The sequence below is a fragment of the Lepisosteus platostomus genome, chromosome 2 (genome assembly GCF_059453375.1).
Source record: "Lepisosteus platostomus isolate fLepPlt1 chromosome 2, fLepPlt1.hap1, whole genome shotgun sequence".
NCBI lineage: Eukaryota > Metazoa > Chordata > Actinopteri > Semionotiformes > Lepisosteidae > Lepisosteus > Lepisosteus platostomus.
The window spans coordinates 5,557,667-5,585,520 of NC_142612.1; the positions used below are offsets into that span (position 1 = coordinate 5,557,667).

Genomic DNA, 27,854 nt, shown 5'->3' on the forward strand with positions numbered 1-27,854 from the left:
AGTAGTTTTCTTTCTGTAGTGGTTTGATGGTGAAAGTTTTCTTAAGATTATCTGCCAACCAAATTCAGCTCACGCTGTTCCTTCGTCTCTTACTCTGTGGTTTTCAGCAGCCACATTGGGACATTGTCTCTTAGGTATTGTTCAGACAGCTAGCTGCTACATTAGTGCATGGCTACTGAAATCCCAACTGACTGTCATGAAATCAGATTATTTTTCATCAGTTACAAAGGCAGTGGAGCTTTTTTTACGGAAATAAAAAAAAACCCATCACAGGCTATCAAATAGGTTTGTTGCATGCTCCGTTTGAGAAGCAGCTACCCCTTTTCAGAAAGCACCCCCTCTGATTGACTTAGCAGTAACAGTGCTTACCGATATGTGGATTGTGTTCAGCCCGGGTTCTGATTTTTGTAGAAGGTGCTGACAGTGTAATGGTTTTGAGTTTTCTCTGCAGGAGCGCTCTGGTCAAGGTCAGCAGCACACACATGTGGTTGCTTGTTTTCATGGGTGGTTTCCTCCTGTGGACAGATCTGCTCCTGACATTACGGGTTCCCTTACACCTTTCAGCTTAGTCCAGTGTTACAGTATGACCTCTGCATAGGACTGCAGTGCCTCATGTTCTGTGGTACTCTGAGGTAAAATTAATATAATATTGCAAACCCACCATGATCCCAGACAGCAGCGTGTTCATTCACTTATCCATTCATTCATTTTGAATGTGGGTGTTGTTACGAAGTCTCACTGACCATAGAAGCCTGCAGGATGTTATTTATTTGATAAGTCTTGTAGGCTAAACTGGAGTTAGTTATATAAATAGACTGGAAGGACAGGAAGCTTCCAAAGGATTAGCCCTGGCATTAAAGCACTCCTAAACTATCCACCTTTATTTAACCTCCACATGGCACATTAGCTGGGCCTCCAACATGCATCTGTTATCAAAGCAAGTCTATGGGGGTGGCGTGGGAGTGGGGGACATGTAAATGCTGTGAAAGAACACTGATATGGGGATGTAAAGAGGGGTCTGAATGTTTCCTTCCTCACCAGAGTGCTAATGACCCGTTATCGTGCCTTCACAGTGGAGAAAGTTGGCCAAATTGGCCTTTGCTGATTCCTCAATGGAAAAATCTCAATCATTTTACGTTAACACTGTTTTAAAATGCTTGAGAGAGGGCAATTCAGGAGAGGGTAAGGAGAGGAGTGGATTAGTTGCTGTCTATCTCAAAATAGTTCAATCAAACAAGAGGCTGTTTGCATTGAACCAGAAGGCTCGGAGACTTTGGTTCTGCGTCAGAGCAGAGGCAAAGGAAATTAACACATTATCTCCAAATGGTTTTCAGTCCCTCTCTGGTGCAGCCCGAGCAGAAATAGTATCACCCACAATATCCCTGATATCCTTGTAAGGAGCAAAAAGAACTGGGCTTTGCTTTTTGAAAATCTATTTTGCTTAAGTGCAGGAACAGAAATGTAATAAAAACCATAGAACCTGAAATAGACAGTACATACCCTTTACTTTACTCTGGTATGATCTCAGAGGCACTATTATACTTTGGGAATACCCAAAGATTATAGACTGTTGAGATGCACAGATTAATTTCAGATGTCAGTCTTTTGCTGGCTAAAAATAACAATTTGGGGTGCTCTAACCTACTAATTTTGGAAAGTCTGGATGTACATTTCAGGCGTGTTCTTGAAACAAGATATTAATCCATACAATTCTGGTTTGCTATGTTTTAAATTCTTTTGTGCGTGGAACATTTCATAGACCTACGTGTTGGCCACTTTGATGTGAAATACAGCCTCGGATTTTGAGGTGTTTCTTAAATGGCAGCATAAGTAACTTTGTGGACACTTGAATGTATCCCTGGCACGTTGTCAGGAAGCTATATAATTAACAATGGAGTGTTGTCTATTTCCTGTCTGCGGAAGAGATCAGCTACTGAGGTTTTCGCTTAGCTTTTCAATTTGTTGTCATTTGTGCAGACACACTTTGTTTTAGACAAAATAACTGTAAAAGAAAAAACTGAAAGGCAGGTTGATATTGTACATCACATACTGGACTTGCACATTCTGTGCTAATTTCCTTTTTCAGTGTTATACAATCAGACTGAGGCAGCATGGGGCATGGATAAGATATTTTTTGTCATTTTAAGTCAAGAGAGGCTTGCCAGCTCAATAAGCAGTGGAGTTCACAGCAGCCTCTGCCTGACACGGGACAGGTGAACCAAGAATGAGCATTCTGAACCAGTGAAATCTTACCAGTGTGCTATTAGTTGAGAGTTTGAAACCTAGAGAGGAATGTGATCAGGAGTGCAGCTTTGTTAAATATCAGCTTTTGGCGAAAGATTGTGCATTTCATCATCCTTTCACCACTGAGATCCGCCTTGGAACCAACAGCTGCTTGAACGCTGGTGGTTGGATCTGTAGCTGGCTTGTCTTTAAGCTGTTCTACAATACCCCAGGGGCATTAATACCATTTTAGGACGTGTTAGGCTGGAACCATTGGATATATGCTGGTGGAGAGGAGGGGCACGTATTCTTGAACTTCACAGTGTCATGGGGTCAGAGTACAGGGGCTGCTGGGAGAGGAGGTTTCACAAGCTGATCAGATGTTACTGTACATGCTGACATTGACACATCTGAAGGTTTCTTTAACTGCATTACCAAATTATTTGAATGTTAGCCTAAATTGCAGTTAATATAATTGCAGTTTATATATATATATAATATATCACTATTTTTGGCCCGGCTTACAGTGCAGTATTACAGAGACAGATGGTGTTCTGCACCACACAAATACTGTAACATACTGTAAAAGATCCCTCCTGTTACCTGTAAACAGGAAAGACTGGCAGCCCGAGCAAACCAGATAAGATTTGGGAGGAGAGAGGAGTTTGTCAGTACTACAGAGTGTCAGATCCTGTGGTCACATTCTGTGGTTGTAGCAAAGCTTCGCGGGCACAGTATAATTCGGTTAATAAAAGACACCCACAGCTTTTCAATCTGTTTTGTAAATGAAAAAAGATGACTTGAACATTATGGCATTCTCGTTTTCCTACCCTCTGTAAAGAGACTCTGCTTTTCCTAACAAAAAAATAACAAGAGCAGTTGTATTAAACCCTCTCCTTTTCCACCCAGTTTGTTCAGAAGAGGGCCAGTGAACCAGAAATGGGGAGTGGATCCCAGCCCTTGGACATGCATATATCCTCCGTAATTAGTCTCTGGAAACCAAGCTGAGTTTCAGAGTTCAAGTGAAGCGCAGGGTTTGGCAAATGCTATTTTAATTAGGATAGTCTGCATGTAGGAGGCAGAGTACAGTGATCTGATAATGTGGAGTGGATTACAAACAGTGACCTGTAGAAGAATTTAAATTTCTCCTTTTTATTGTGTGAACTCCAGAAGTTGTAAACAAAGACTGTTGCCTTTGGAATTGAATTTAGATATTAGTTGAATAATTTCAAATATGTAGAAGTCTGCTGAGACCCAAATAATTTCAGTCAAGAGGACTGTTAGAATGAAGAATTCCTTCCTGCCAGTCTTTCCTACAGATATAGTGAAAGAGATCAGAGTTTATTGTCATGATCATCAGCAAAAGTTAGTAATATTATATGTACAGGATAGCAAAAGAGCAAATGACTTCCTTTAAAAATACTATGCGGTTTCTTGCACAGCAAAGCAAGTCCAGAGTATATCAAATGCAGAAACACCAGTTACCAAAAAAACCTCTGGGAGTTGTGACCTGTGGGCAGGCTGTCAGGAAGACTACAGCTGCCTCACAGTGCACCCCATAGCCTCACCAAGGATCTCTGCAGCCCAAGATGCACACAGCATGCACCATAAATCTAGGAGGAAGTGCCAAATCGCAGGTCTTCGTCAAATCCTGCACAACAGTATTATGTCGACATTCACTGTCCATTTCTCCTTGACAGACGTTGACAAATTGAAATGTAGCCATGGAAGTAGATTTGTAGACACAAAAGAAGAGATGTGAAAGGATTATATTTCTGGGGCAAAACTGTAGAAAGGTCATTGCTTTCTGTTTTTTCTTCCCGACACTCTTCAAGAACGTATTGGTTTGTTGTCATCTGAACTCACTCCTTTTCTTGTTTCTTTCTTCAGTGTCTTAGAGTGCCAAGGCTTGCCCATCGTCAATGGTCAGTGTGACCCTTATGCCACTGTTTCCTTGTTGGGGCCATCAAGGTAAGACAAGTAGAAATGCAGACTTTAATCCAATGTGTGCATCAGTCCTGCCTAGCCCTAACCAGCAAAAGGCTGGTTTGGAGTATACAGTACCTTGACTTTCCCAGCCCTGATTCATGGGTTAAACAAAGCAATTCGCATCCGTCAGGAAGATTGCTTTTTGCTTTGCCTGCGCCTGATTGCTCGTGCTATTCAGCTTGGACTAGTAGGAGATTAAAAAAATGATATTCCTTCCTTATTTGACATTCAGACGGTTCTTTACCCCCTCATGCCAGGGAGAATGGATGACACAGTGGCGTCTTTTTTTTTTCCCGTTGTTAAACATGGCTTCTTTTCTTCCCCTTACACAGCTTCAGCCTGTAATTTTTGGGAGATCTTCATCCTGTAGTTTTGAAACTGCTTGCTTCACATTTGTCTGCCAGTGCTGCTTGGAAGAGCTTGCTGTTTTGGTTCTGTGGTTTGGATTGTGCATTCAGTTGCTTTGGAAGAAATCTTTTTTTTTTGTTCTTGTTCCATGTTCAAAATAAGCATGTACTGTAAAACTGAACAAATGCTTTCATACTTTCTCATTCTGGTTAGAGTGTTCCCCCCCGAGTCTAATAACAGCAGCGCTGAGTCAGTCTGCTCGCTCCTGGGTGTCTGTTTGGCCTTTTCAGTTTGCTGTTATTTTTCAAATCCACCGGGTGCTGGTGTTTCGGAGGTGTTTCGCCTCCTGTGGTTACTTAGTTCTTTGAATCTTCTCATGCTTTTGAGGTAACGGGAGACTTCGCGCCCTGTTATGCTCTGTAAAGTGGGACTGGCTAGCAGGTGCTGCCAAGAGACTTGGCTCAGTGGGATTTCAGGGCAGCTGCTCGGCATCGCTTGCAGTGGCAGTGCGAGGCCACTCCTCTTCTCATGTTCTCCTGAGATCGCCGTGGTTTTTATGACATTTCCCATTGGTCCCCAGCCAGCACTGCGAAATGCGCGCGACTTGGATTGCGACAGCAAGCTGTCGGCCACCTGACTCGCTTTAAAAAACAAAAGCACCAGTTGGGTTTTTTTTTTAAAGCCCTTTTAATCCTCCTTTACAGCAGGTAATGGCGTAAAGGCGGATACGCTTAACATACACATTGTCTCCAGGTTCCAAACTTCATAAAGTTTTTTCCGGCGCAATTAGAAACTGAAGAGGGCTGAAAACCATAAAATGCAACATTTCACGGGTTTTCTGGAAGCATTTGTGGCGATGTACAGTATGTTCAGATTTGAAGCTCCGGTAGTCTGAGACAATGTCTTGTTCCCTTTCTCCGATACCAGGTCTGAGGCGAAGAAGACTAAAGTGAAAAGAAAAACCAACAATCCCCAGTTTGATGAAGTGTTCTATTTTGAGGTTTGGGCTTTTAAGTGGTTATTATAGTCTGTGGCTTCAATTGAAAGGAAAAAAAATGTTTCCCCTTCTTGTTTATTTAACCAATCCTCTGGAAGTGGGGGCTGTTTTTTTTTCACGTTTGGAGCGCTCGCTCAGTTACTGCGCCTTTGAAAGTCTTAATAAACAGTGGCATTGATAGATTGAGAGTTTCATCGAGGAGTGAAGCTTCAAAGCTCCTTTGTGTTCTGTTTCAGTTCCTCGTGCTCTTAAAAGAGAGTACAACTAATGAATTCTATTTGCATAAAGTCAACATTTTCTCATAAAAGAGGCAAGTCATCATGCCTCTCTTCTTCGCTCACTTCCCCAGTCCAGGACAGTTCAGTGGTGGAGGCTGCTAGCAAGATGGTCTGAATGTGAGAATGGAAATAAGACAATAACCCAATTCATGCTCAGGCGAGCTGGACAGTCAAGCCTTTTAACTGTCCTTTCAAGCCTTTCAACTGAACCATCATCATTTGTTTCTGTTCTGAAGACACAGAAGGCACTAAGGCCTCTAATACTATATACAGTGTCTATGTTCCATAGGGAAACATGCTCAACATTTACTGTAATTGGGAATTGCTCAATTGTTATGCTAAGCATTTGATGTGAAATTCAAGGCTCTGATTGCTCTGTTTCACCATTGCTTTTCAACAATTTTCTGTTTTCTACTATCATATTTTTTTATTATTTTCTATCGTTTGTGAAGAGCTGCAGTTCATCAGTATCTTCATAACAGTTTCTTTTTTTCAATTATATGAGGCTACATAGTTTGACATGCTTTAAACTGCCATTTCATGCCTGTCTGCATTATTCAGAATGAGTTCCTTGTTTTGCTATTTGTCTTTGTTGCTCTCAGGGGTTCTTACTGTGAGAGCCAGTGAGCCAGTGAATTATTTTCATTGTAAGTCAGGTTTAGAACAAACTCATCATTGCACTATGCTCTTGGCAAATGACTAAATTCCCAGATTTTTGCTGAAGACGGAAAGACTCGGGGCACTTCATCTGTAGTTTACAATTACTGAAGCAGATAAATTAGGGGAGTTATTTTTTTTAGACTCTAATGGTGATCAGTGGTGCGTGGATGGAGAGTTCTTCCTGGTTTGGCGAAATGATTATTCCTAACTTCATGATTCCTAACTTAATTGCAGGGGAGTGTCTTGAAGAGAACCTTACATTACCAATAGGCGTACATCTCTGATTTTGAGGGCTAACCCTACTTCCAGAGAAAAAAACATCAAAACGTAGAAATGCAGATAATGTATGAGAAAGACCTCTGCATTATTATTTACTGCATTATCATAAGTTTATAGAAGAGGGTGGTACAGTGGTAAGAATTTCAATTGCAGACATTTGTTTAGATGTTCTCCCTGTGTTTTTGTGGGTTCCCTCTGGTTGCTCAGAAACAGTGGTAGGTTAATTGTTAACTGTTAATTGTGTGTGCCCTGTGATGGACTGGTGTCCTATCCAGGTTGTGCCCTGATTTGCACCCATTGTTTTCCAGGATAGACTCAGGCTTCCCACTGACCATGAAGACAGTTCACAGATCCACTCACTCAATACTATTTCCACTTTTAGTATTGCACAACTTAAATGCTGTACAGCTTCTTTCATACTCTCCTTTACTTTTTGTTTAAACTATTGCCAGCTTAATCTTTAAAATATATTATTCAAAATAAATGAAACAATGAAGTTTCATTTTATTTGACTTTTATACACGCATTCTTGATCTGAAGTAAAAGAAGATTACACAAACAAGTTTTACCACAGATTATTTTTAGTTGGACTGTGGTTCGTGTTCAGATAGATACACAGCTGTAGAAAGGCGAAAGCACGTTTTTTGTCAGTGTGTTTTGATCTGATCCTGTGGTTTTAGTTTTTGGGTGGAGTTCACGTTTGTCTCAGATTTCCTGTGAAACTCATTACCATTGGTATCATTTTCTAAAGCACTCAAAGCATGTGAGCCTATTCCAGTGTGCATCTTGATAACTCACTCCAGAAAACATACAGCAGGTAGCCAGGTACCTGTCTCAGTTCCAGCTACAGGTTCTTGTGCCCATGCAAATTTTGATCTCTCTAGATAAGTCCTTGCATGAATGATAAATATAGCTACATACATGTTTCAGTAAGTTTCTATTTGTGGTGAATAAGAGTTAAACCTTTTTTTCATTTATTAAATGCAAATGAAATTTCATTTGAAATGGTGCACTCATTTAGAAATTGTAATCTTTTCTCCAGCTGGTTTAGATCTAAAATGATCAACACTTACACACACTTCATCTTTGCCGAGTAGACCAACAATACTGAGATAAGGCTTGATACTACTGAGAGTATTAATATACAGTTTTTACTTTTTATCATTTTCAAAAGTGTAATGTGTTTGTTTTCACCATTACAATATTTTAAATTGTTTTCACAAGAAAAGTGATTCATTTTGTAGCAACAAGACAAATTTTAATAATAAATTCTCAAACAGTATGAACATGAAATTAGCTTTTTATCACATGTTTGCTTGATAACTTGAATGCCTTGATGTTTATTGAAAAAAAAACATCCTTATTAGAAACATTACAATCAACTGGAGACTACTTAAAATATGCAATTGAGATAACAGGAAGGAAGGAAGTGGTGAGTTACCATTTTTCAAAAATACAGATGTACTACTGGTATAAACAACAAAAAGGATATGATTCCTAATATATAATTTACATTATAATAGGATCATTAGTTTGAATAACTCACTTACCTTGGTTGTACTGTAAGTTGCTTTTGTACAGCGTTTCTGCAAGTAGAGCCTAGGATACTGAAGTTCACAAAGAGTACATCTATATCTGCTGTACGTTCTGCATGTACAGTACTAAAACACAATTAAAAACGATTCTACGCATGTGTTTTATGTTAATTTCGATGTTAATTACCAATATGCTTCTGCTACAAAAGATGTCCTAAAATCAACACTTCTACATGTCAGTTTCTAATGCAACACGAGAGATCTAACAGATTTTGAAAGACATCAAATAGTTGATGGCCCACAGTCACAGAAACCTCAAAATTATTTCATGTGTCAAGGGGAACAGTGTTGAAAAAGCGCACATAATGGTCTGGGCAGCCGTATAATGGGAGTCATTGGGTCTGATTACTCTGCTGATAGAATTATGGCCAAGGCATTTGAAGCCATTTTAGATGACCTGGTGCTCCCTATGGTGCATTGTTTCCTCAAGATCACGCCCCCATACACACCGTTAAACGTGGTTTCATGAACCCCAGGGTGAAGTCAGACACGTCTCATCGCCTCCTCAGTCTCCAGATCTCAACATCACTGAAGCTTGATGGGAAGCTCTGGAGTGTAGACTGCAGAGTAGACTTCCACCTCCTTCATCTCTCCAAGACCTGGAGGCTCTCCTTCGTGAGGAGTGGCCCAGTATCCCACTACTACCAGTTCATAACTAGTGTAACATTATTCCCAGTAGGATTAGAAAAGCTGGCCCAACTCCTTATTAGTTAATAAATATTGTTTGGTGTTTCCATTTTTTTGTCCATCCCCTTTATATGCTTGTTTATACATGGAATTACACGTATATGTATCTGAAAAACAGAATCTGTACTGGAAGATTCACACACAATACCTACCGTTTCTGGAAAGTATTTTTTTTCTTAACTTGAAAGCGGTGAGAAATGACCTTGCTCTGTGTGCGCTCACTGCTTTTAATTAGTATAGATAATTCAATACAACGTTTGTTATTTTAATGAAGACAAATCTGAAGTAAAGCGGAAGTGTGTTAAGGATGCCTTTTTTTTGGTTAACTGTCTTATTTAACTTTTTCAATAGGTAACCAGACCTCTGAGCTACACAAGAAGATCTCACTTCGATGTTGAAGAGGAAGATGTAGACAAGATGGCTATTAGGTGAATGAAGACGCACCTCACTACAGAACACCCTGTAACTGTGTAGTTTACCAGTGCAAAATCCTTCTGTTAATTGAGGAAATCGAGCTTTTACAGCTAGAGAACTGTAAGCTGGTTTGAAGGCTTAAAAGCAAATCCCAGCCTAATCAGTTTAATGTAAACTGGCCTGTTAACAGGACCAGTTTGAATTATGGTCCATCTTTCGCTAAGCAGGTGATGATATGGTGCTTTAAAAAGCACTGTTGCAATGTTGGAGGTGCAAATCTGAATCCAGCTTTTAGTGTTGATGGAGCCTGCCGAGGAATTTCAAGTCAGTCAGTGTGAATTATAAAAATAAAACCATGGCATTCAGACAAGCTATTTTGATTCACACAAACACCTTGGATCCTAATATTTTGTTTGAAGTGTCACAAAAATAAAGCCAGGGCAGCTAAACAACATAAGTGAAAAATGGCCATTTTGATATACACAGGAGAACGTTCAGATGTAACAGGTTTGGGTTCTGTGGCCAACCAGCTTTTGAAGAAGAGCAGTTATGATACAGGGTGTCTTTCTCCAAGCCCTTATGAACTGCGGTGTGTGCTTAAACTATCATTGCAATGTGAAGCAGCATAAAGCTGAAGTAAGGAAAGGAAACCTAACTTCTTTCAAGTGCCTTTTTTCATAACACTGTATGCTAAGCTGCAGTTGAAGGTTTAAGAACAAAATAGCAATTCGGCAGTCATCTTGATTTTTACAGAAACCCCATTTCACCCTATGTAAACAGTTTTGTGACTGGAATCATATATTTACCAACTTTGGAATTACTTCTCAATCATTTTGCAGCACAGAATGCAGAAAGACAAGAAGTGTAAATCGGCAGTAAAGGAGTTATCTTGGTATTTCCAGGATCTTCCCGTCTGGCAATTGCTTTGTCTGTAGAATGATAACTATGGTGTTTGGAGTTAATCTGGCCAACCAGTTTTTGAAAAAAAAAAAAAGACCTTCTTTTGAGGTGCACGTTTCCACAAGCAGGTAGTGTCTCAGAGTGGGTGTAACAAGCATTTAAACTGCTGTGCAAGATTGAAGCATGTCTGGGTGTAATGACACCTGACGATTTTCACGTTGATAAATAATATACTATTTATCAAGATACTGGTACAGTAGATAGAATTTCTGTCAGGCTGCCATTGATCTTTGAGCAAGAACTCACTTTACCAAATGTGAACTGTCTTATCACTAGAATGATACCTGCCAAGTTTAGAGTTCATTGACTAAAGATTCCTTAAACAGGAGCAGTTTGTGTAAGCCTTTGATGAGCTCCTGTAGCTCAGAATCAGGGTTAGCGTTGCTCAGAAACAGCTTCGGTTGTTCATGAAAGCTGCCTGTTCTAAACTTGTTGCAGCCATTCTGAAGACAAAGACTGAGTTGTCAGAACAAAGTGTTGGTTATGCATTTTGGTATATGCACACATGATACTTACTGTACCATGTTGGGAGTCTATTGGCTAAACAAATGTTTATACTGGAGGAGTCAGTGTTCAGGTCATGCATGGACAACAGAGTCAAAGAAATGCTGATCAGCCAGTTTATAAAGGAACACAATTTTCATTCCACATTTTTTTTACAATCACACAGGCTTCCTCTCACTGGAAACCTTGCAAATGGTGGTTTATATTATGCAGTTCTATTATTTAATTTTGGATGCACGTGTTTAGCTGCATACAAACATTCGAGATAACACGAATGCAATGTCTTCTGTTGGCTATGTGTTAAAAGGATGGGAATCCTCTCTGGGGTTTCCCATGGTCACTTAATTTCAGAATGTGGTCCAGCTGACGGGAGGAACAGAATGACCTGGCTGGAATTAGTCTCTGAGTGACGTCTGTGTTATTGTTGTTCACAGTGTTGACCTTTGGAATGCCAGCAACTTGAAGTTTGGAGATGAGTTTCTGGGGGAGATTCGAATCTCCCTTAAGGTGCTCGGGCAGTGTGGCTTCCACGACGCATGGTAAGACAGCTTACTTTTTGTTTTAACTCTAAATGAAAGTCACTGGGTCGATCGCTGGCAGCACACATCCCACAGCATGGACGTGTTGTGTGCGAGACAGGCTGGTTTGAGGATTGGTCACGCCGGACTCACGTGCAGCCTCAGTTGGCCTGTCAGTGCAGACACGAGGCATGTGATGTTGCGTTTGAGCTCCACATTCTCCACACCTGAGAAGTTGGTGGGCTAGAAGTCACATCGGGGTGTACTGCAGTCAGGAAGTCTGGCGGGGAAAGGAGACCAGGTGTAGACACCTGGGAAAGACACAAAGCCTAGCTGCACGAAAAGTGAAGGGCACAATGAGTAAAAACAGAAGATTAGCTGCTGGAAAAAACACCTTCACTTGAAAAGAATGAATTGGTTCTGTAAACTGGGAAGCGATCCCAGAGAAAACAGGACCAGGATGAATACACATTGATGGATACACGTTGTTTGTCTACTGCTTGACCTCATCAGTCTCCACAAAAGCGCTGTTTAAAAAAAAAAAACAATTTTGTGAGAGAGAGAAATCATATTAATTTCACGTTTGGCCATACAAGTACTGTTAGGAACTTACCCAACTCAAAAGCTGCAAATACTATCCCTGTGTATCTTACCTTAATGTGCACGTGCTGCACAGATCAGTCATGTGGTCTCTTTAAGTAAATGAAGTGTTTGAACTTTGTGGTTCCCTGTGACCAATTAATCATGACCTGAGCTGGACTTCACCCTATGCCTCTAGAGAATAAATGTGCAAATCAGCTACTGTGCCTGCCTAGCCATGCCTTTTGGTTCTTTTGAAGGTACTTCTTGCAGCCCAGGGACAATGGCAGTAAGACAGTCAAGCCAGATGAGTTGGGTTCCCTGAGGTTGAACATCGTTTACACAGAGGACCATGTCTTTCCATCAGAGTACTACAGTCCACTCAGAGACCTGTTACTGAAATCAGCAGACGTTGAGGTGGGGTTTCCTGTTTCCTATTGATGGGTATTTCAGATGTGCTTGGCATGTTATCTGCTCAGAGCATCTCAGTGCAGAACGTTTAACTCCGAGCAGCTCAACCGACACCTAAACGGAGGAGGGATGGGGTTAACCTCACTTTGGGTGTGGACTGTATTGCAGAAAAGACAAAAGTATCACCTTGAATCTGCAGCATCCTATTGCTCTTCGCCTACATGCTATTCGCCTACTCTATATTCACATAGCAAACAGCACTGAGGCCTCAAAAAATCTCAGAGGGCCAGACATCTGAGGGTATTTGGGGCTGAAAGAATCACAATCTACAGATTCCATTTCTGATATAGTACTGTATATTATCAAGGACTAGAATGTTACTGTGTAAATTCTGCCTAACCCCAAGAAAATCACTAAATCTACCGCTATCCTTTAGGTTGCAATAGACCAACGTACCTGTACATTATACAGAAATACATGTCAAGATTGTTTTGGAGGTTTTCTCTGGTTAGGAATGCAGATGTGTGGAAGAGAGAAATTGTTGGCCCTGAGGTTTCTAAAATCTGAGGGACCCGTTGAGAAAATAACAGAGGCTTCCAGTCCGAGTGCTTGATTGTCCTGCTTGGGTGTTCGTATTCGGAAGGGCAGCTTCTGCAGTTCTAAGACAGACAACAGACTTCAGGGCTTCTAGACTCTCTAGCCTTCCTCTGAGCAAAACGACACTGATTCAGACGGAGGCTTCTGGAAGCGCTGAGCCTTGCAGACTCCTGTTCTCCGGTGACCTTGCAGAAATCGTTTCTGTGTGCTGTGCTATGCTGCACCCTAGCAACGTGTTAACCCTTTGTTAACCCCCCCCCCTGCAGCCTGTGTCAGCGTCTGCGGCCCACGTGCTGGGAGAGGTTTGCCGGGAGAAGCAGGAAGCTGCCATCCCTCTGGTCCGGCTGTTCCTGCACTGTGGGAAAATCGTGCCTTTCCTCAGCGCCATCGCCAATGCCGAGGTCAACAGGACCCTGTGAGTATGGGCTTTCCGTACACTGTTTACAGTGCTACATGGTTCTGCCCTGTGAGCAACAGACCTACCTGATCATATGCAGTATTCCCACTCATCGAAAAGTTTTCAAAAACAGTGAAGTGCTGGTGGTCCGCCTTTTTGCTTGGTTAGGACAGAGCAAACTGATTTTCCACTCCTCCGCTAGACAAACTGCTTTCATATCAAAGGGCTGAAAACGGCACTGTTTTCTTCTAACCAAAACCTTTTCCTTGCAGGGATCCCAACACCATTTTCAGAGGAAATTCATTGACTTCCAAGTGCATTGATGAGACAATGAAGTTGGCTGGGAAGCATTACCTCCAAGTGACACTGAAGCCCATCATCGATGAAGTGAGGGCATGCACTTTCCATCTTTTGCTTGATTTTATTTTTTATTGTGTACATGGATTTACAGGGAAGTAAGTCAATAGTTCTTTGCAAATTACAAATATGTTGATTTATAGATTTATACGAGAAATAGTACAATATACTTTTCTGCCTGCTCTTAAAGAGAACAATTTGTGGAGGACTACACTCACTTGAGTATTACTGTGCAGCTTGGGAAGCTAAAACTATATTGACAACTAAACTCAGAATGAAGAATGCTGTCAGTTCTAGCTTTGGGGTTGTTTATTTGAGTATTTTAGCAAATGAAAAGCTGTTTTTATGTTTCAAGCTGAAACACTACTTCTGTTTACATCTTTTTCAATATGCACAACACCAATTATTGAATCTCCTGGCTTCACATCTTAAAGCTTTTCTTGCCTTAGCATTAGCAAAATATCATTGTTTTCTCCAAAGTAACTGACTTGACCACAGGCTTCCTCCTCAAGTGTCACCCCTCCCTGAGAGGCCGAGAGACTCCTTGTGAGTCACATAGTCAGACTGTGAATACGCACACTGCCAGAAATTCAGCACTCGCTCTCTCTTTCTGTGAAAAAGGGAAGGGAGAAACATTCAGGAGCTTTACTGTGGTTTACGTTTCTGGCGTCGTAAAACTGAAAGTTAAGCAATAACTATAACATGTTTTTGAAAGTTAAACGAAATCAGTATCAAGGGAAGGGAATTCTGATTCTTCTCAGACCTCTTAAGCTGATTAAGAAAAGCTTGATTATTATATATGTTAGATATATCTAACAACTGTTTCGGACTCTGTTAGCTAGTCGGCATAATAGGAATTATTAATGTAATTTAAGGAATTCTGCAAATAATTTACGCAGCTTTAGACTAAAATGTCCCAGGTGGTTAGCACAGTAATGCAGTTCCCTGGTTTTCTTGCCTTCTAACCCTGGTGGTTTATGGTTGAGTCTAACTTTATAAGCTTTTCTCAAGAATTGAGTCCAGATGTTCTCGGGCAAATAGTGGAGGTAGCTCTTCCTTTTTCTGCTCTGGATGAATTATTTAAAAGATATCTCTCACCACCACTAAAAAAGTAAGTGTAAAACTATCAGCAGAAGTGAATAAACTTGTCAGATCTCCAGAACTCACAGAAAGTGTGTGAACTCCTCTGTCTACAGATTTGTGAAGACCACAAACCCTGTGAAATTGACCCTGTGAAGCTGAAGGAATCGGAAAACATGGACACCAACAGAGTACGGTGGTCTTTGACTCCAGCCTCAGTGAATTGTTCTGTCATTTTTATCACACTTGTCAAGCCTGGCCTAGGCTGAAAGGCCTGGCAACACAGACATGTTGATGCCAGAGCTGTGAAAGCTGAAGAACAAAGAATTATCATTGGGTTGAAATAGCAAGCTTAGTGCAAGAAATGTGGGTGGACTTCAGAACACATATCCCATACATCTGTTACACGTGCCCAAGAGCCTTCCTCACTGTCCCATTTCACTATTGTAAAACTGTCCCTAAGTGCACAAGGAAGGCCTCCATTCTCTGAGCCCATTTCTCAGTTTGCAGCTGAAAACATTTCCTGAACTCCCTGAGAAAGGTCATTTTACAATTTAAGCGCCAAGACCAGGCATTTTTAATTCTGCAGACGGGTAATGATTTATTCAAAGCACTGAACAGCAGTTTGTAGTAGCCTGTGCTGTATGCATTTGCTCTTAAAGCATAGAAAGCCTTTGCCACAGACCCCAGCGCAGGATCCTCATATTGTCACATTGTCTTCATGTTTGCTCTCTGATTTCCTCTCCAGGAGAACCTGCGGCAGTATGTCGACCGAATCTTCACGGTGATCACCAAGTCTGGGGTCCGCTGCCCCACGGTCATGTGCGATATCTTCTTTGCTCTGCGAGAGTCAGCAGCCAAACGTTTTCAAGGTACCCAGACACTCTCCACTGCATTGGGTCTACAGGGCGTTTGGAAAGTCTAGGCAGAAGGCAGTGTCTCCAAGCCCAAGCCTGCATAACATTATTCAGTATAGAAATGAGGTTTGAAACTTGTGTGGTTAATGAGTACTTAACCTAAGATTTTTTTTTAAATCAGGGATAACAATAAGTAATAATTACTTGCTTACACTTATATAGCGCTTTTCTGGACACTCCACTCAAAGCACTTTACAGGTAATGACTCCCCTCCACCACCACCAATGTGCAGCCCCACCTGGAGCTACAATATCGTAGTTTACATTGGAGAGCAGCTCTTAAAGCATTTGAAAATATTGCGGTCATTGGCAGTCTCTCTGCTGTTGTTATACTGCCATCTGCTGGCCTACATGGTGCACTGCATCAAATTAACAATCCACGTCTTTATTAATACTATACACGCCAAACATTTTTTCTTTATACGTTTCAGTGTGGAATTAATCTCTACTTGTTCCTCTGCAGCTCACTCACAGACACAAGAACCCACTCCAACCCTTATATATTATTTGCAGAGAAATAACGTAGCAGCACTAAATGGGTTTTATCTTGGTTTTTTTTTTATCAGACTGTATTGCATTCATCAGGCTGAAGTTCCACATTGTGTACTTCTGTTGTAGTTGTCTCACGCTTTAAGAGCAAATACATTTGTCAGTGCGACAATCTGCACTTTAACGAACATTTTGATTTTTAGAAGAAGATATGATAATAAGGGCTTTTGTTATATAAGATAGTATTGAAAAGGCATTGACACAGTTATCGCTCTGGACACGAAGCGGTGTGGTGACTGTGATTGTTTTTACGGGGGGCTGTCCTTTCAGTGGATCCAGATGTGAGGTACACAGCTGTCAGCAGCTTCATCTTCCTGAGGTTCTTCGCTCCAGCCATCTTGTCCCCCAACCTGTTCCACCTCCGGCCACATCACCCGGTAAGACCGGACACGGGGTTGGTGCACAGCCGTGCGAGAAACCGTTTAAAGGCTAGAACAATTCACGTTTTCAGTTCTGTCTACTTTAATGCCTGCAGACCCATTTCTGTAGCATAACAATACAGATATGCTATTAATGAATTGATTTTGCTCCGTATCGTTTTGTTGAAATCGCGTGTTGTATGTTATTATGAATGAACAATACATTGTGAATTGATCAATTACTGCTACCTACTGTAAGTGATCTTTACTTGTCTGTGTGCTATTGGCTTAAACGGCACCTTAGGAGTGCACTGCATATACCGTCGGTCATTGCGGATGCACAGATACCGTTTGTCCGTCAGTCCAATGGGCTTGTTTTGGCAGTGACTGACACTGACGTGCCCAGCCCTCCGGTCGGTGTCACAGGTGCTTGATTGGGTTGACATCTTTGCGGTACTGCGGACCACAGCAGTGCCGTAGGCAGGCCGGAGCACAGAGTCAGTCCTTAACCCTCACCATCTGCAGACAAGCACCATCACGTTGAGAGACGAAGGAAGGATATTGATGTTGGTGTGGCTATAGCAGTGGGCGGAAAGCAATTCTAGAGCTATGATCGTGTTGTATAACATACTGTATAATAATACATTTTGTGTTTCTAAAACGCTTCAGCGTATTTTGAGACGTAATCCGCTTTTGAGTGAAATCTGCCCGAAAGTTTGGGGTGATTTCAGTGTACAGTAGTGTGGGCACCTAGGAGTGCCAAGAGCTGTCATAATTGAGGCACTGGTAGCAAAGGTACACAGATCCGTACGGATTGAGGACCAAATTTCTCCCTAGTGACAGTGGTGCCAGTGTGGTAGCCTGTCTTGGATACCATTAACCTCCAGTACATCTCGAGAGCGTTGAGTTCACCAACAGTGAATAAGTGAGCGCAAGGCGGCACCAAGACGCTGTGGCCGGCCTTGAGCTGTGTGTTGAAGAGACTCTCACAAGCGGCTGTCTCCCTCCACAGGATCCACAGACATCCCGCACCCTGACGCTCATCTCCAAGACCATCCAGACACTGGGAAGCTTGTCCAAATCCAAATCCGTACGTCTTTCCCAGACCGTCCATGCCCCACGTTGAAAGGCTCTTTAGAATCTCTGTTTTAATTAAATACAGCGCTGGTCCCCTTTAAACATGAGCGGCATTTTGCAGCGAAAGGTTATGGTCAATTTTAAATATGGGCATTTAAACCCTGACGTGGACAAAAGGCTATTTTGAAATAAATGCTTACGACGCTGCGTCCCTTTGCAGGCTAGCTTCAAGGAAACCTACATGGCCAAGTTCTACGACTACTTCAACGAGCAGAAATATGCTGACGCTGTAAAAAACGTGAGTGTTGTCTGTACTGACTTTATTGTCCCAGATGGGAAAGTTGCTTTGCAGGCAGGTAACGATATATCACAATGCACAATCCATTTAACACAACATGAGCCCGTTAACAAGTAAGAGACATAAACTTATGATGAGAAAGAAAAAAAATATATAAATAAAGTAAAATATAATTTGTACATTATACATTTTAAATTATAAATGTATACAGTAAATTATAAACATTTACAGTACTTGATAAATAAAATAAAATATAATTTGTGGGAATAAAACATGACTTAGTGCAGCTTTAAAGAAGCTTTCAAAACCTGTTTTTTCGGGGCTCTTAACTGACGACTCCTAGATAGATGGGCACAATGAAAAATTTGTAAAAATCATCATAAAAATATGTCTCTTTTAGAATACCAGCTAAATTATTTTTACAGCTTTAGGATTTACATAGCATTAATATACAGCATAAGAATCTGTTTTGTAAAAATGCAGAAGCTGTTAGTTTGGTCCTTATTTTATCTGAATTGTATTAAAAACTCCACCTGTGAGTTGAAAATGACTTCACGTTCACCTATTTGCTTCCTGTCTCTGCATTAGTTTCTGGACTTGATTTCGTCTTCTGGGAGGTGGGACCACAAGAGCATAGAGACCCCCATCATGCTGAAGGAAGGGTAAGACTCAGAGACCCATGACTTCACAGCAGTACAGTTTCCAGAGCAGGAGTATCAGACTTTCACATCTTCAGTCGTTTTCGCAGTGTTCTCTTTCATTGCACAGGACTGATTCCGGGTTTCTGAACACAATTTCTATGCCTCTCTGTCATGCAGTGGCCATGACTGACGACAGTCAAATGAAAGGTGTGAGAGGCAATAGCAGCATTATAAGTAACAGGGTTATAGGCAAAATACAGTGTATGCAGTGCAGTTCAGTTACACTGAAAAGTGTTAGCAGCTTGTGTGACTAATGATATAACGACAGTAAATTATATTGATATCAGAATTTGTTTAATTTGGCTTTTTTGAAGTATAGCGTGTTTCTTACAATTTGAGTGCCTTTTTTTAAACAAACCTTTCCTTTTAACACCGTGCTGTATAAGAGTTCATAATAAATGAAAAACTCACCATTCTGCATTTGTATATCTCTCTCTCTTGCTTTTGTCTTCTCTTGCTCGGCCTGCTGGCTGCGTTGTTAAGGACTGTTAAACTTACTGTAACGAGAGTTAATTCAAAGGGCGCCTGCAGGTAAGCTGTAGGGCAGCGGCCATTGTACACTGGGCATGCTGACGGTGTTCAATTAACGGAGTGGTGGCTCTGTGGCTCAGGATCTGCGCCTGTGGCTGGAAGGTTGCCGGTTCGTATCCCGCAGCCAGCAGAGGAATCCTACTTCGTTGGGCCCCTGAGCAAGGCTCTTAACCCCAACTGCTCCAGGGGTGCTGTATAAATGGCTGACCCTGCGCTCTGACCCCAAGCTTCTCTCCCTGTCTGTGTGTCTCATGATGAGCAAGCTGGAGTATGCGAAAAGACAAATTCCTAATACACAAAATTGTATATGGCCACTAAAGTGATCTTATCTTAACATTGACAATACAGTAGGAAACCCAGGTTAGGAAACAGGTTATTGTATGCACCACACACAAATCTATATTCTTGTTTATGTACAGTATATTGATACCCTAGACAATCCTATATTAGCTTTAATGTAAGGGATTTGGCAGGTGTTTCTAGGTTTGAGTCAGATTTTCGACTATTAGTGAGATGGCGGGAAGGGCAATAAGTTTACCAAGAACACCAGATTGCACCGTGTTCAGAAAACCAGAGTTGTCCACATCGCCTAAGTGTGGAGGAGTGGTTAGGGCTCTCAGAACTGGAAAGTTGTGAGTTCAGATCCCAGCTGGAGTGCTGCTGTTGTACCCTTGAGCAAAGTGTTTTACTTACATGACCCCAATATAATGCCCAGCTGTTTAAATGGAAGCAAATGCAATTTTATTTTTTACAGAAGCGTCGGCCAAATCAATTAGTAATAATATATTGCGTGGGATGAGAGGCAACCCATATGTGTTGGATGAGGGATGAATGACCACCTTGAATCCTCCAGAACCTTCTGTGTGGAGCTGTGGTTTTGCTTTATTTGGCAGAGCTAACACAGGGATGCAAGCTTTTGTTTGCAAGGACTTGGTTAAGACTGCTGCTGCTGCTGCTGCAAAAAAAAAAGACTCCTGTGTTGAAGAATGTACAGCCAGCTGTGGCGAGTCAGCTGTTGTTAAGAGACCCAGTTATAATGATCTTTTAGAAAGGACACTGATGTGAACTATTAAAATTACATTATGTCTTTGAATGCACTTTAACAGAGGAAACTGTGTCATGTGAACGATGAAAAAACATTTATATCTAGACAATACTACTTTTATTTTCTGCATGCATGGAATGTAAGAAAGAAGAAACAATGTATTACTAGGGTTAATTCCCTTTAAACCACTTACAGTACAGAATCACACATGCTAGTACTTACTGAAGCCTCTTTGGATTAAAGGGGTTGTATCATCATGTTCCTTGTGGCAATAATAACAGCTAGGATGATTATGGCAACTTCCTTCAAGCTGAAATCATGAGAGAAAGGTCATGCTTGGCGCAGTTTCAAGAGAGGCACTTTCTCCTTTTGCCTACTCTCCCACCCCTCCATTCTCCCCGATCTTTTCTCCAAAGATTCTGAGATGCTTATTTCCATTTAATGGCCTTTGTAGAGTAAGAGCTGAAACACTGCCTTCACCTCTTCTCCCTCGTGCGGTAGTGTCGCTGGGCTGGGTGAGTGTGGACTCCTTGTGGACTTTTCAAGAAGAAAGGGCCCTCTCCCGCTCCTCTCTGTCCTCGGAAAGGAACAGGACTCACAGAGAGTTTATCGCCTCCGATTTGCAGGCTGAACTTGCAGCTTTCTAGTGATGAGGGAACGTTCCTTGATTTATACTGTTTCGGTTGGGTGCGGTACAGAAACCTTTTATTTAGGACTTAATGAAGAATTAACATTCTCGCCTTGTTGTTGAACGGGTTTATTTGCAAACTTGAGGTGATTGCTGGAGCAGAGCATGGTGTTGGTCTAATCTCTCACATCCACTGGTTGGCATGATTCTACCCAGAAATAAGCACTCACTCCATTCATTCGTCTTGCTTCCCTGTGACACAGCTGCAGCTCCTTGCCCATTGACTAGTGCCTCAGTGACAGTCTAGAGAAAATCACTGGACCTACTAGACCGAGGCACAGTGAATGTACTTCTCATCGGCTTGTCTTTTTATTTCCAGATTCATGATTAAAAGGGCTCAAGGGAGGAATCGGTTTGGCATGAAAAATTTCAAGAATAGGTGGTTTCGTCTCACCAACCAGGAGTTTACCTACCACAAAAATAAAGGTAACTCAAAAGGTTTGTTTGGACTCTTAACACCTTTTACCCCAGTTTCCCTAAACCTACTGTAGGTGCCCTTCCTTCACATGTTAGCAAATAATCTTATTTGCAAAGCAGTTAAGCTTAAATCTGGAATCAAACTTTTTGACCAATATCAGCTAATATCAGCTAAAAATAGAAATTACAAACTCCTAGAGGAATGGTTAATGTATTCTTCAGGACAAGCCTTTCCTCCACAATTTTACACTCTGTACTGCCCACTCATCCAGCTAAGCTTTAGAAATCTTTAGAGATGTTAAGGTTATAGGTTTATAGCAATGGACTGTGCATCTACTACAGTATGTCCATAATATGACAGAAATTAAGATGAAAAGCAAATGTGTTTTGTTCAGCAGTTAAATGTAACACATCATCTATATGGTCCTGAAATGAATCCTTTTAAGATCTAATTTTGACTCATTACATACATGTTCAGCTAAATGCAGAGACTCAGCGCACAAAAAGTTGAAAACCTAGGACTCTACAGCATATTCAAAACACTTACTTTTCTATGGGAAGCATTGGGAGTTTAGATCCCTAAATGTTTTACATGTAGGGCCTCTGTTGTTTTGTACTTTTGAGTGATTAGGGATAATCTGGGCACAGTGTACCTACTCCACATATGTTTGTAATTAACACTGCCAGGAAATCTGCTGACTTTATTTTTCAGTGTCTGCAGCTGTTCTCTGCTTGAGAGCGAGAGGCGAAATAAAACTCGTAAGACAATGGCTGGGAATTCACCCAGGCTGGCATTCCACAAGAAACGCATTTGATCCGCATTTTCACTTGTAGGACTGAGATCTCTTCTTTTGTTTAAAAAAAATCAACGCTGTGTCATTCAGCTTAGTGTGGAAAGGGATATAAACAGGGACGTTTTTAGAAAGAGGGGGACATACGCAGGACGGAGATGTGGAATATTTGCAAAGTTTTCGGTTGTTTGTATTTGAAGAGTGGAGCTCTGTTAATTTAAAAAATAAATGGAGGATTGGTTCTCCTGAGGTCATCGGTAAGATTGAGAATAGAGAGGAAGACCGAGGATGGAGATCTACTCCCTATAGAACCTGTGTATTTTTCCGGTAACGGAGAAATTGAACTTTTTGACTAGAGGTTTAACCTCATTTAACTGATAATCAGTGTCTCATAGTGACAAACATGTCTCACATGTCTCTTAGATCCTGGTAGGTCTGTACCAGGGTGCAGCTTGAGACAGGGAAGCCAATTCTAAACTATCCCAATAATGGTTCATATTGAAATTAAAATATGCAAATCATATGATATAGCGGATTCCTTCCGTTTACGTTCATCGCTCCATCCCTTTTGTATCCATCCAATTCAGGGTTGTGGGGGGGAGACATTTAACGGGGACACCATGCCGCTCGATCACAGGGCAGACGCAGTCACACATTCGCAAGGGCCAGTTTTCCCAGGAGCCCGTGAACCTGGCAGCAGGTCTGCAGACTGCGGGAGGAAACCCACACGAACACAGGAAGTCACACAAACTCCACGTATTGTAGGTGGCACTCTTTCACCCAGGGCCTCCACGCTATGAGACAGCAGTGCTCATCACTGCGCCACTGTGCTTCCCCCTCCTGTCTTCAGATGGTGGCTATTTCCACGCAAAAGTAAAAGAAAATGAAGCCCTCACTGAAGCAGAAGTCAGTGTCTTTCAGTAAAGTTTCCTGCTGCCACCCGTTTGACTGTAACCGGGCACTGTTGTCTGACCGTATCGCAGGGGATCATCCGCTGTGCAGCATCCCCATCGACAACATCCTGGCTGTGGAGAGGCTGGAAGAGGAGTCCTTCAAAAAGAAAAATGTAAGCTACCGTGTTTTAATACAATGGCTCACCCCTCTGCCACACCTGAGCAAATCCCACTGTGAATATACCGAATCTTGTCTCAGTCCTTCCTGTATGCAGAATTCACTGCTCATTTAATAATAATAATAATAATTGCTTACACTTACAGTATATAGCACTTTTTTCTGGACACTCCACTCAAAGCGCTTTACAGGTAATGGGGATCCCCTCCACCACCACCAGTGTGCAGCCCCACCTGGATGATGCGACGGCAGCCATAGTGCGCCAGTACGCTCACCGCACATCAGCTATCAGTGGGGAGGAGAGCAGAGTAATGTAGCCAATTCATAGATGGGGATTATTAGGAGGCCATGATTGGTAAGGACCAATGGGAAATTTGGCCAGGACGCCGGGGTTACACCCCTACTCTTTTCGAGAAACGCCCTGGGATTTTTAATGACCACAGAGAGTCAGGACCTCGGTTTTACGTCTCATCCGAAGGATATCGCCTGTTTACACTATAGTGTTTCCGTCACTATCCTGGGGCATTAGGACCCACATGGACCTCAGGGTGAGCGCCCCCTGCTGGCCCCACTAACACCTCTTCCAGCAGCAACCTTAGTTTTTCCCAGGAGGTACTGACCAGGCTCACACCTGCTTAGCTTCAGTGGGTTGCCAGTTGTGAGTTGCAGGGTGATATGGCTGCTGGCTTGAGCAAATGCTGTCCGATGATGTACGTAAACAGAGAAATAATTCACGTCATTTCTAATTGCCGTCGCTAAATATAGCTTGGCTTACAAAACACGGCGTCTCATAATGCTTTCGGTTTTTCTTGCTGTTCTTCAGTCTCATAAGGCAGATTCCAGGTGAGGCTTAGCCAGCTGTGGAAAGGCCAGTAATTGCAGCTGATCTGCCAGCAGAGGCCACTACACAGCCTCTAAACTGCTTGTGGACAGTGGCAGTAGGGGGTTAACTTGTTAATCATTAGTTAATTAGTAAAGGGTGTGGGATTCCACGTTTACATATGGGAGTAGTTCGGTCTTGGTTCGGTATGAAAAGGGTGTGCTCGGGCTGCTTTCTGGCTTTTACTATTTTGCTTGTCCTCCTCCCGTCTGTGCACACAGGCCCTAGACCCCAGTCTGGTGAGGGTCAGGGTCTCTCACGAAGCATTCCCAGCTTCAGGGTTTGGAGCTGAAAAGATGTTTCATATCCTGTAGAGTCCTGTGACGACAATAGAAAAGAATTAACAAAGTAGCTTTTAACATTTTATTTTTAACACCTCTCTTTGTGTTTGAAGATACGAGATTTTACAAGAGAATGGAAATCTTCTGTTTGAAATGATCTGACAGCCTCTGTATTAATGTTGTAAGACAATTGGTCATCTTGTCTTTGGCTTTGTTCTTACAGTATCTGGGAAAATCCGATGGCAGGGCATGTGTAGTGAAAAACGAGATGATGAAATTAACTTCTAAGAGGCCTAGAATTAAAGACAAATGTGACACCAAGCTGTTCTTCTGATTGTGTTTTCTCATGATTAATATAATGCTTCTTAATGTGTGGCATTTTAAGGAGTTCTCTAAAATTGTTCTTCAAAGCGCATGTGAAAAATATTTTTGTGTGGTTCAGCATAAATCTGATGTTTGGAGCGTTCATTCCTGTAACAATTTCATAAGTGATTTTCGTAAAGTTAACCACATACCAATAACATTCTGTATAACAGCCCTCATGTGGAAATAATAGAGTAACTATTTGGCAGGTTATCCTTCAATGTGATGTTCAGATATCAGCCTCCTCCTGTGCTTGGACGCAGTAGATAAGCTTGTGTTTCGTACTAATGCTTTCCTGATGTTGAGGGCTAACAGAGGCTTGATCTCCTGTTGTTTGTGTGCTCTGGCTTTTTCATCAGCTCTTGCGCATTTTATCGGATCTTCCTGTGGGTTACAGTACGATGCCAAAGTCTGGACACATTAACACAGCTTGAGTGGATTATAGAAAGCAGGCTAACTCAGTGTACCTGAAGCTGACAGCTCTGTTCTTTCTTCAAATACTGTAACTGAACATGCCTGTGTACTTTGTACTGATTAATGATTTCATTTATTTCAAAGTCTTGGCTAATGCTTTTATTTTTAATTGCTTTTCTTAAAAAATGCCATCGATTTCTTCTTTCGTCTGCCCCAATAACGGTAAAAAGATCCTAAATTTTAAAATTGCAATTTAATTATTTAGCAGAAACACCTGTTAACTGAACCATTCATTTTTCCACATTGATTTGTTTGTCATGTACGGATTTCAAAATGTGTTTTCCTATTATCATGATTTAACTTGGTATTGTTCTTGAGTTATTATAAATTGACGTTATCATAACTGCATGGATAGTCAATGTTTACTGTGTGACGCTTAACATAGCTGTGCATCACACATCATCCTGTGAACGAAAACACTTTTAACTAATTCTCCATTATAGGCAAAACTCTTTTTCAGAACTCGGCAACCATCTCCTTAATCTCCTTATTACTTATCTAATGACGTACATCTGGTGGTTATGAGATCATGGAAACCACTGTAGTAAATTACTAGTAAATCAAATTACGTGCTATTTACGGGGCGGAGCGGTGGCTCTGTGGCTTAGGGTCCGGTTCAAATCCCGTGGCCGGCAGAGGAATCCTACTCCGATGGGCCCCTGAGCAAGGCCCTTCACCCCAACTGCTCCAGGGACGCCGTATAAATGGCTGACCCTGCACTCTGACCCCAAGCTTCTCTCCCCGTCTGTGTGTCTCATGGAGAGCAAGTTGGGGTATGTGAAAAGACAAATTCCTTAATGCAAGAAATTGTATATGGCCAATAAAGTGATCTTTATTTGACATTTTTGTGCAATCTTCTTGTTGTTGAAGATGTTCCAGGTAATCCAGCCAGAAAGGGCTTTGTATATACAGGCCAATAACTGTGTAGAAGCCCGGGACTGGATAGACATCCTCACCAAAGTCAGCCAGTGCAACAAGACGCGCCTGTCCATGTATCATCCCTCTGCTTACCTCAACGGGCACTGGCTGTGCTGTAAAGTGTCCTCAGAATCTGCGCAAGGCTGCACACCTTGCACTGGGTAAGCCCATCGCCGAGCAGCAGCTGCAGAGGGTAGCCTCCTCATTCGTCAGTTAGATAGAAAAGATAGAAAGAATAGGAAGTATTCTGGCTTCCCACCTTCTCTGTCTTCAACACTGGGGGTACCTGCTTGTTCATCATCTAAAAGATACAACGTCTGCCCCTTTATAATGATTCTAGTTCCACGGCTGAATGTAGAAACTGTTATTTCTGATGAGATGTTTGTTTTTTACCTGAAGTAAATGTACATTTAGTAAGAATTCATTTAGCTTTATTTGCACGGTGTCATTACTAGGCCCCATGCTGCTTGAAGAGTAAGGATGGTCTTTTTTTCCTTGGAGCAAGCTGAGCTCTGCAGCGCCAGACTGCAGCCTGGGAAGAAGTGTGGTGGATGGTAGCGAGGTGTTCTGTTTCTGTGCGCGCGTTTCCTTCGGCATGCTAAGCTATTGTGGGTCTCTTCTGTGACTTTGCAGAGGGTTACCGGCCAACATTGAGCTGGATGTGGACGGGGACCGAGAGACAGAGCGCATCTATTCTCTCTTCATCACTTACTTGAGTAAGGTGGAGAAAATGCAAGGTAAAGTTCCTTATTCAGGTTCATCGTGCATTCGTGTCAGTGCATGAGAATCAGAGGGTGTTAGTCGGCCCGTCATGTCCATCTGGACTCCATTAAAAGCAGGATTCACGTCCCACTGGCAATACCGGATATTTTATTCCGACTTCATTCATTTATTCTCAATAAGCTTGTGGCATTGCCCGCGGGGCATGCTCAGTATGCCCGATTCCAATGGCCAATGCATCCTGCCTCTTGAAAGCCCTCGGAATATCCCTAACATCACCTGACCCTTCTCCTCCAGCCTCCGGCGTCCGTCCCTCACAACGATATCTTCCTTGCTGGGGCACGTCATGGGCACTTCATTCCTTTCCTTTGGTGGCTCAGGCCTCTGTCGTAGCCCCTCGGAAGAGACACCGAGAGACCAGTCTGAGGCTGTGGCTTGTGCAGGAGGCCATGGGGCTTCTGTCTCCGAAGGGCAGGCCTGAGCCCCAGCGCCAGTCCCGAGTGGGGAACAACAGTGCCCGGGACAGGCGTGCTCAGCTCTCCCCGTTCTGTTTCCCCAGAGGCGTGTGGCAGCAGGTCGGTGTACGATGGGCCGGAGCAGGAGGAGTATTCCAGCTTCGTGATCGACGACCCCCAGGAGACGTACAAAACTCTTAAGCTGATCACCAGCGCCGTGCACACACTGGAGCAGGAGCACGCGCAGTACAAGAGGGACAAGTTCAAGAAGACCAAGTACGGGAGCCAGTAAGTGTCTGTCCAGCCCTTCGTTTCTCTCTTCCCTCGTTTCACTTAGGGCTGCGGTCTTACCCTGGTTAAGAAAAAAAACAGCTAAGTGAATCCTGGCCTTTGTCATGAAATGCAAATCACAGATTTACTCGTTTCCACAACTTTAGGAACAAAGGG

General features: G+C 42.2%; 1 protein-coding gene across 2 annotated transcripts in view; it reads left to right on the forward strand.

The window, feature by feature from the left end:
- Positions 1-27,854, forward strand: part of rasa3 (RAS p21 protein activator 3) — a 79,937-nt gene that overhangs the window by 50,084 nt on the left and 1,999 nt on the right. Inside the window, exons 6-23 of one of the 2 annotated variants that reach the window (XM_088647278.1) lie at positions 4,114-4,194; positions 5,488-5,560; positions 9,408-9,484; positions 11,369-11,473; positions 12,292-12,448; positions 13,306-13,454; positions 13,709-13,823; positions 14,990-15,064; positions 15,622-15,745; positions 16,609-16,715; positions 17,710-17,787; positions 17,995-18,072; positions 18,661-18,734; positions 21,357-21,475; positions 23,229-23,311; positions 26,185-26,393; positions 26,866-26,969; positions 27,512-27,695. In XM_088647278.1, coding sequence (XP_088503404.1) covers positions 4,114-4,194; positions 5,488-5,560; positions 9,408-9,484; positions 11,369-11,473; positions 12,292-12,448; positions 13,306-13,454; positions 13,709-13,823; positions 14,990-15,064; positions 15,622-15,745; positions 16,609-16,715; positions 17,710-17,787; positions 17,995-18,072; positions 18,661-18,734; positions 21,357-21,475; positions 23,229-23,311; positions 26,185-26,393; positions 26,866-26,969; positions 27,512-27,695 — 1,992 coding nt within the window. The remainder of the gene's footprint in view (positions 1-4,113; positions 4,195-5,487; positions 5,561-9,407; positions 9,485-11,368; positions 11,474-12,291; positions 12,449-13,305; positions 13,455-13,708; positions 13,824-14,989; positions 15,065-15,621; positions 15,746-16,608; positions 16,716-17,709; positions 17,788-17,994; positions 18,073-18,660; positions 18,735-21,356; positions 21,476-23,228; positions 23,312-26,184; positions 26,394-26,865; positions 26,970-27,511; positions 27,696-27,854) is intronic. The other variant, XM_088647289.1, reaches the window with a different exon arrangement.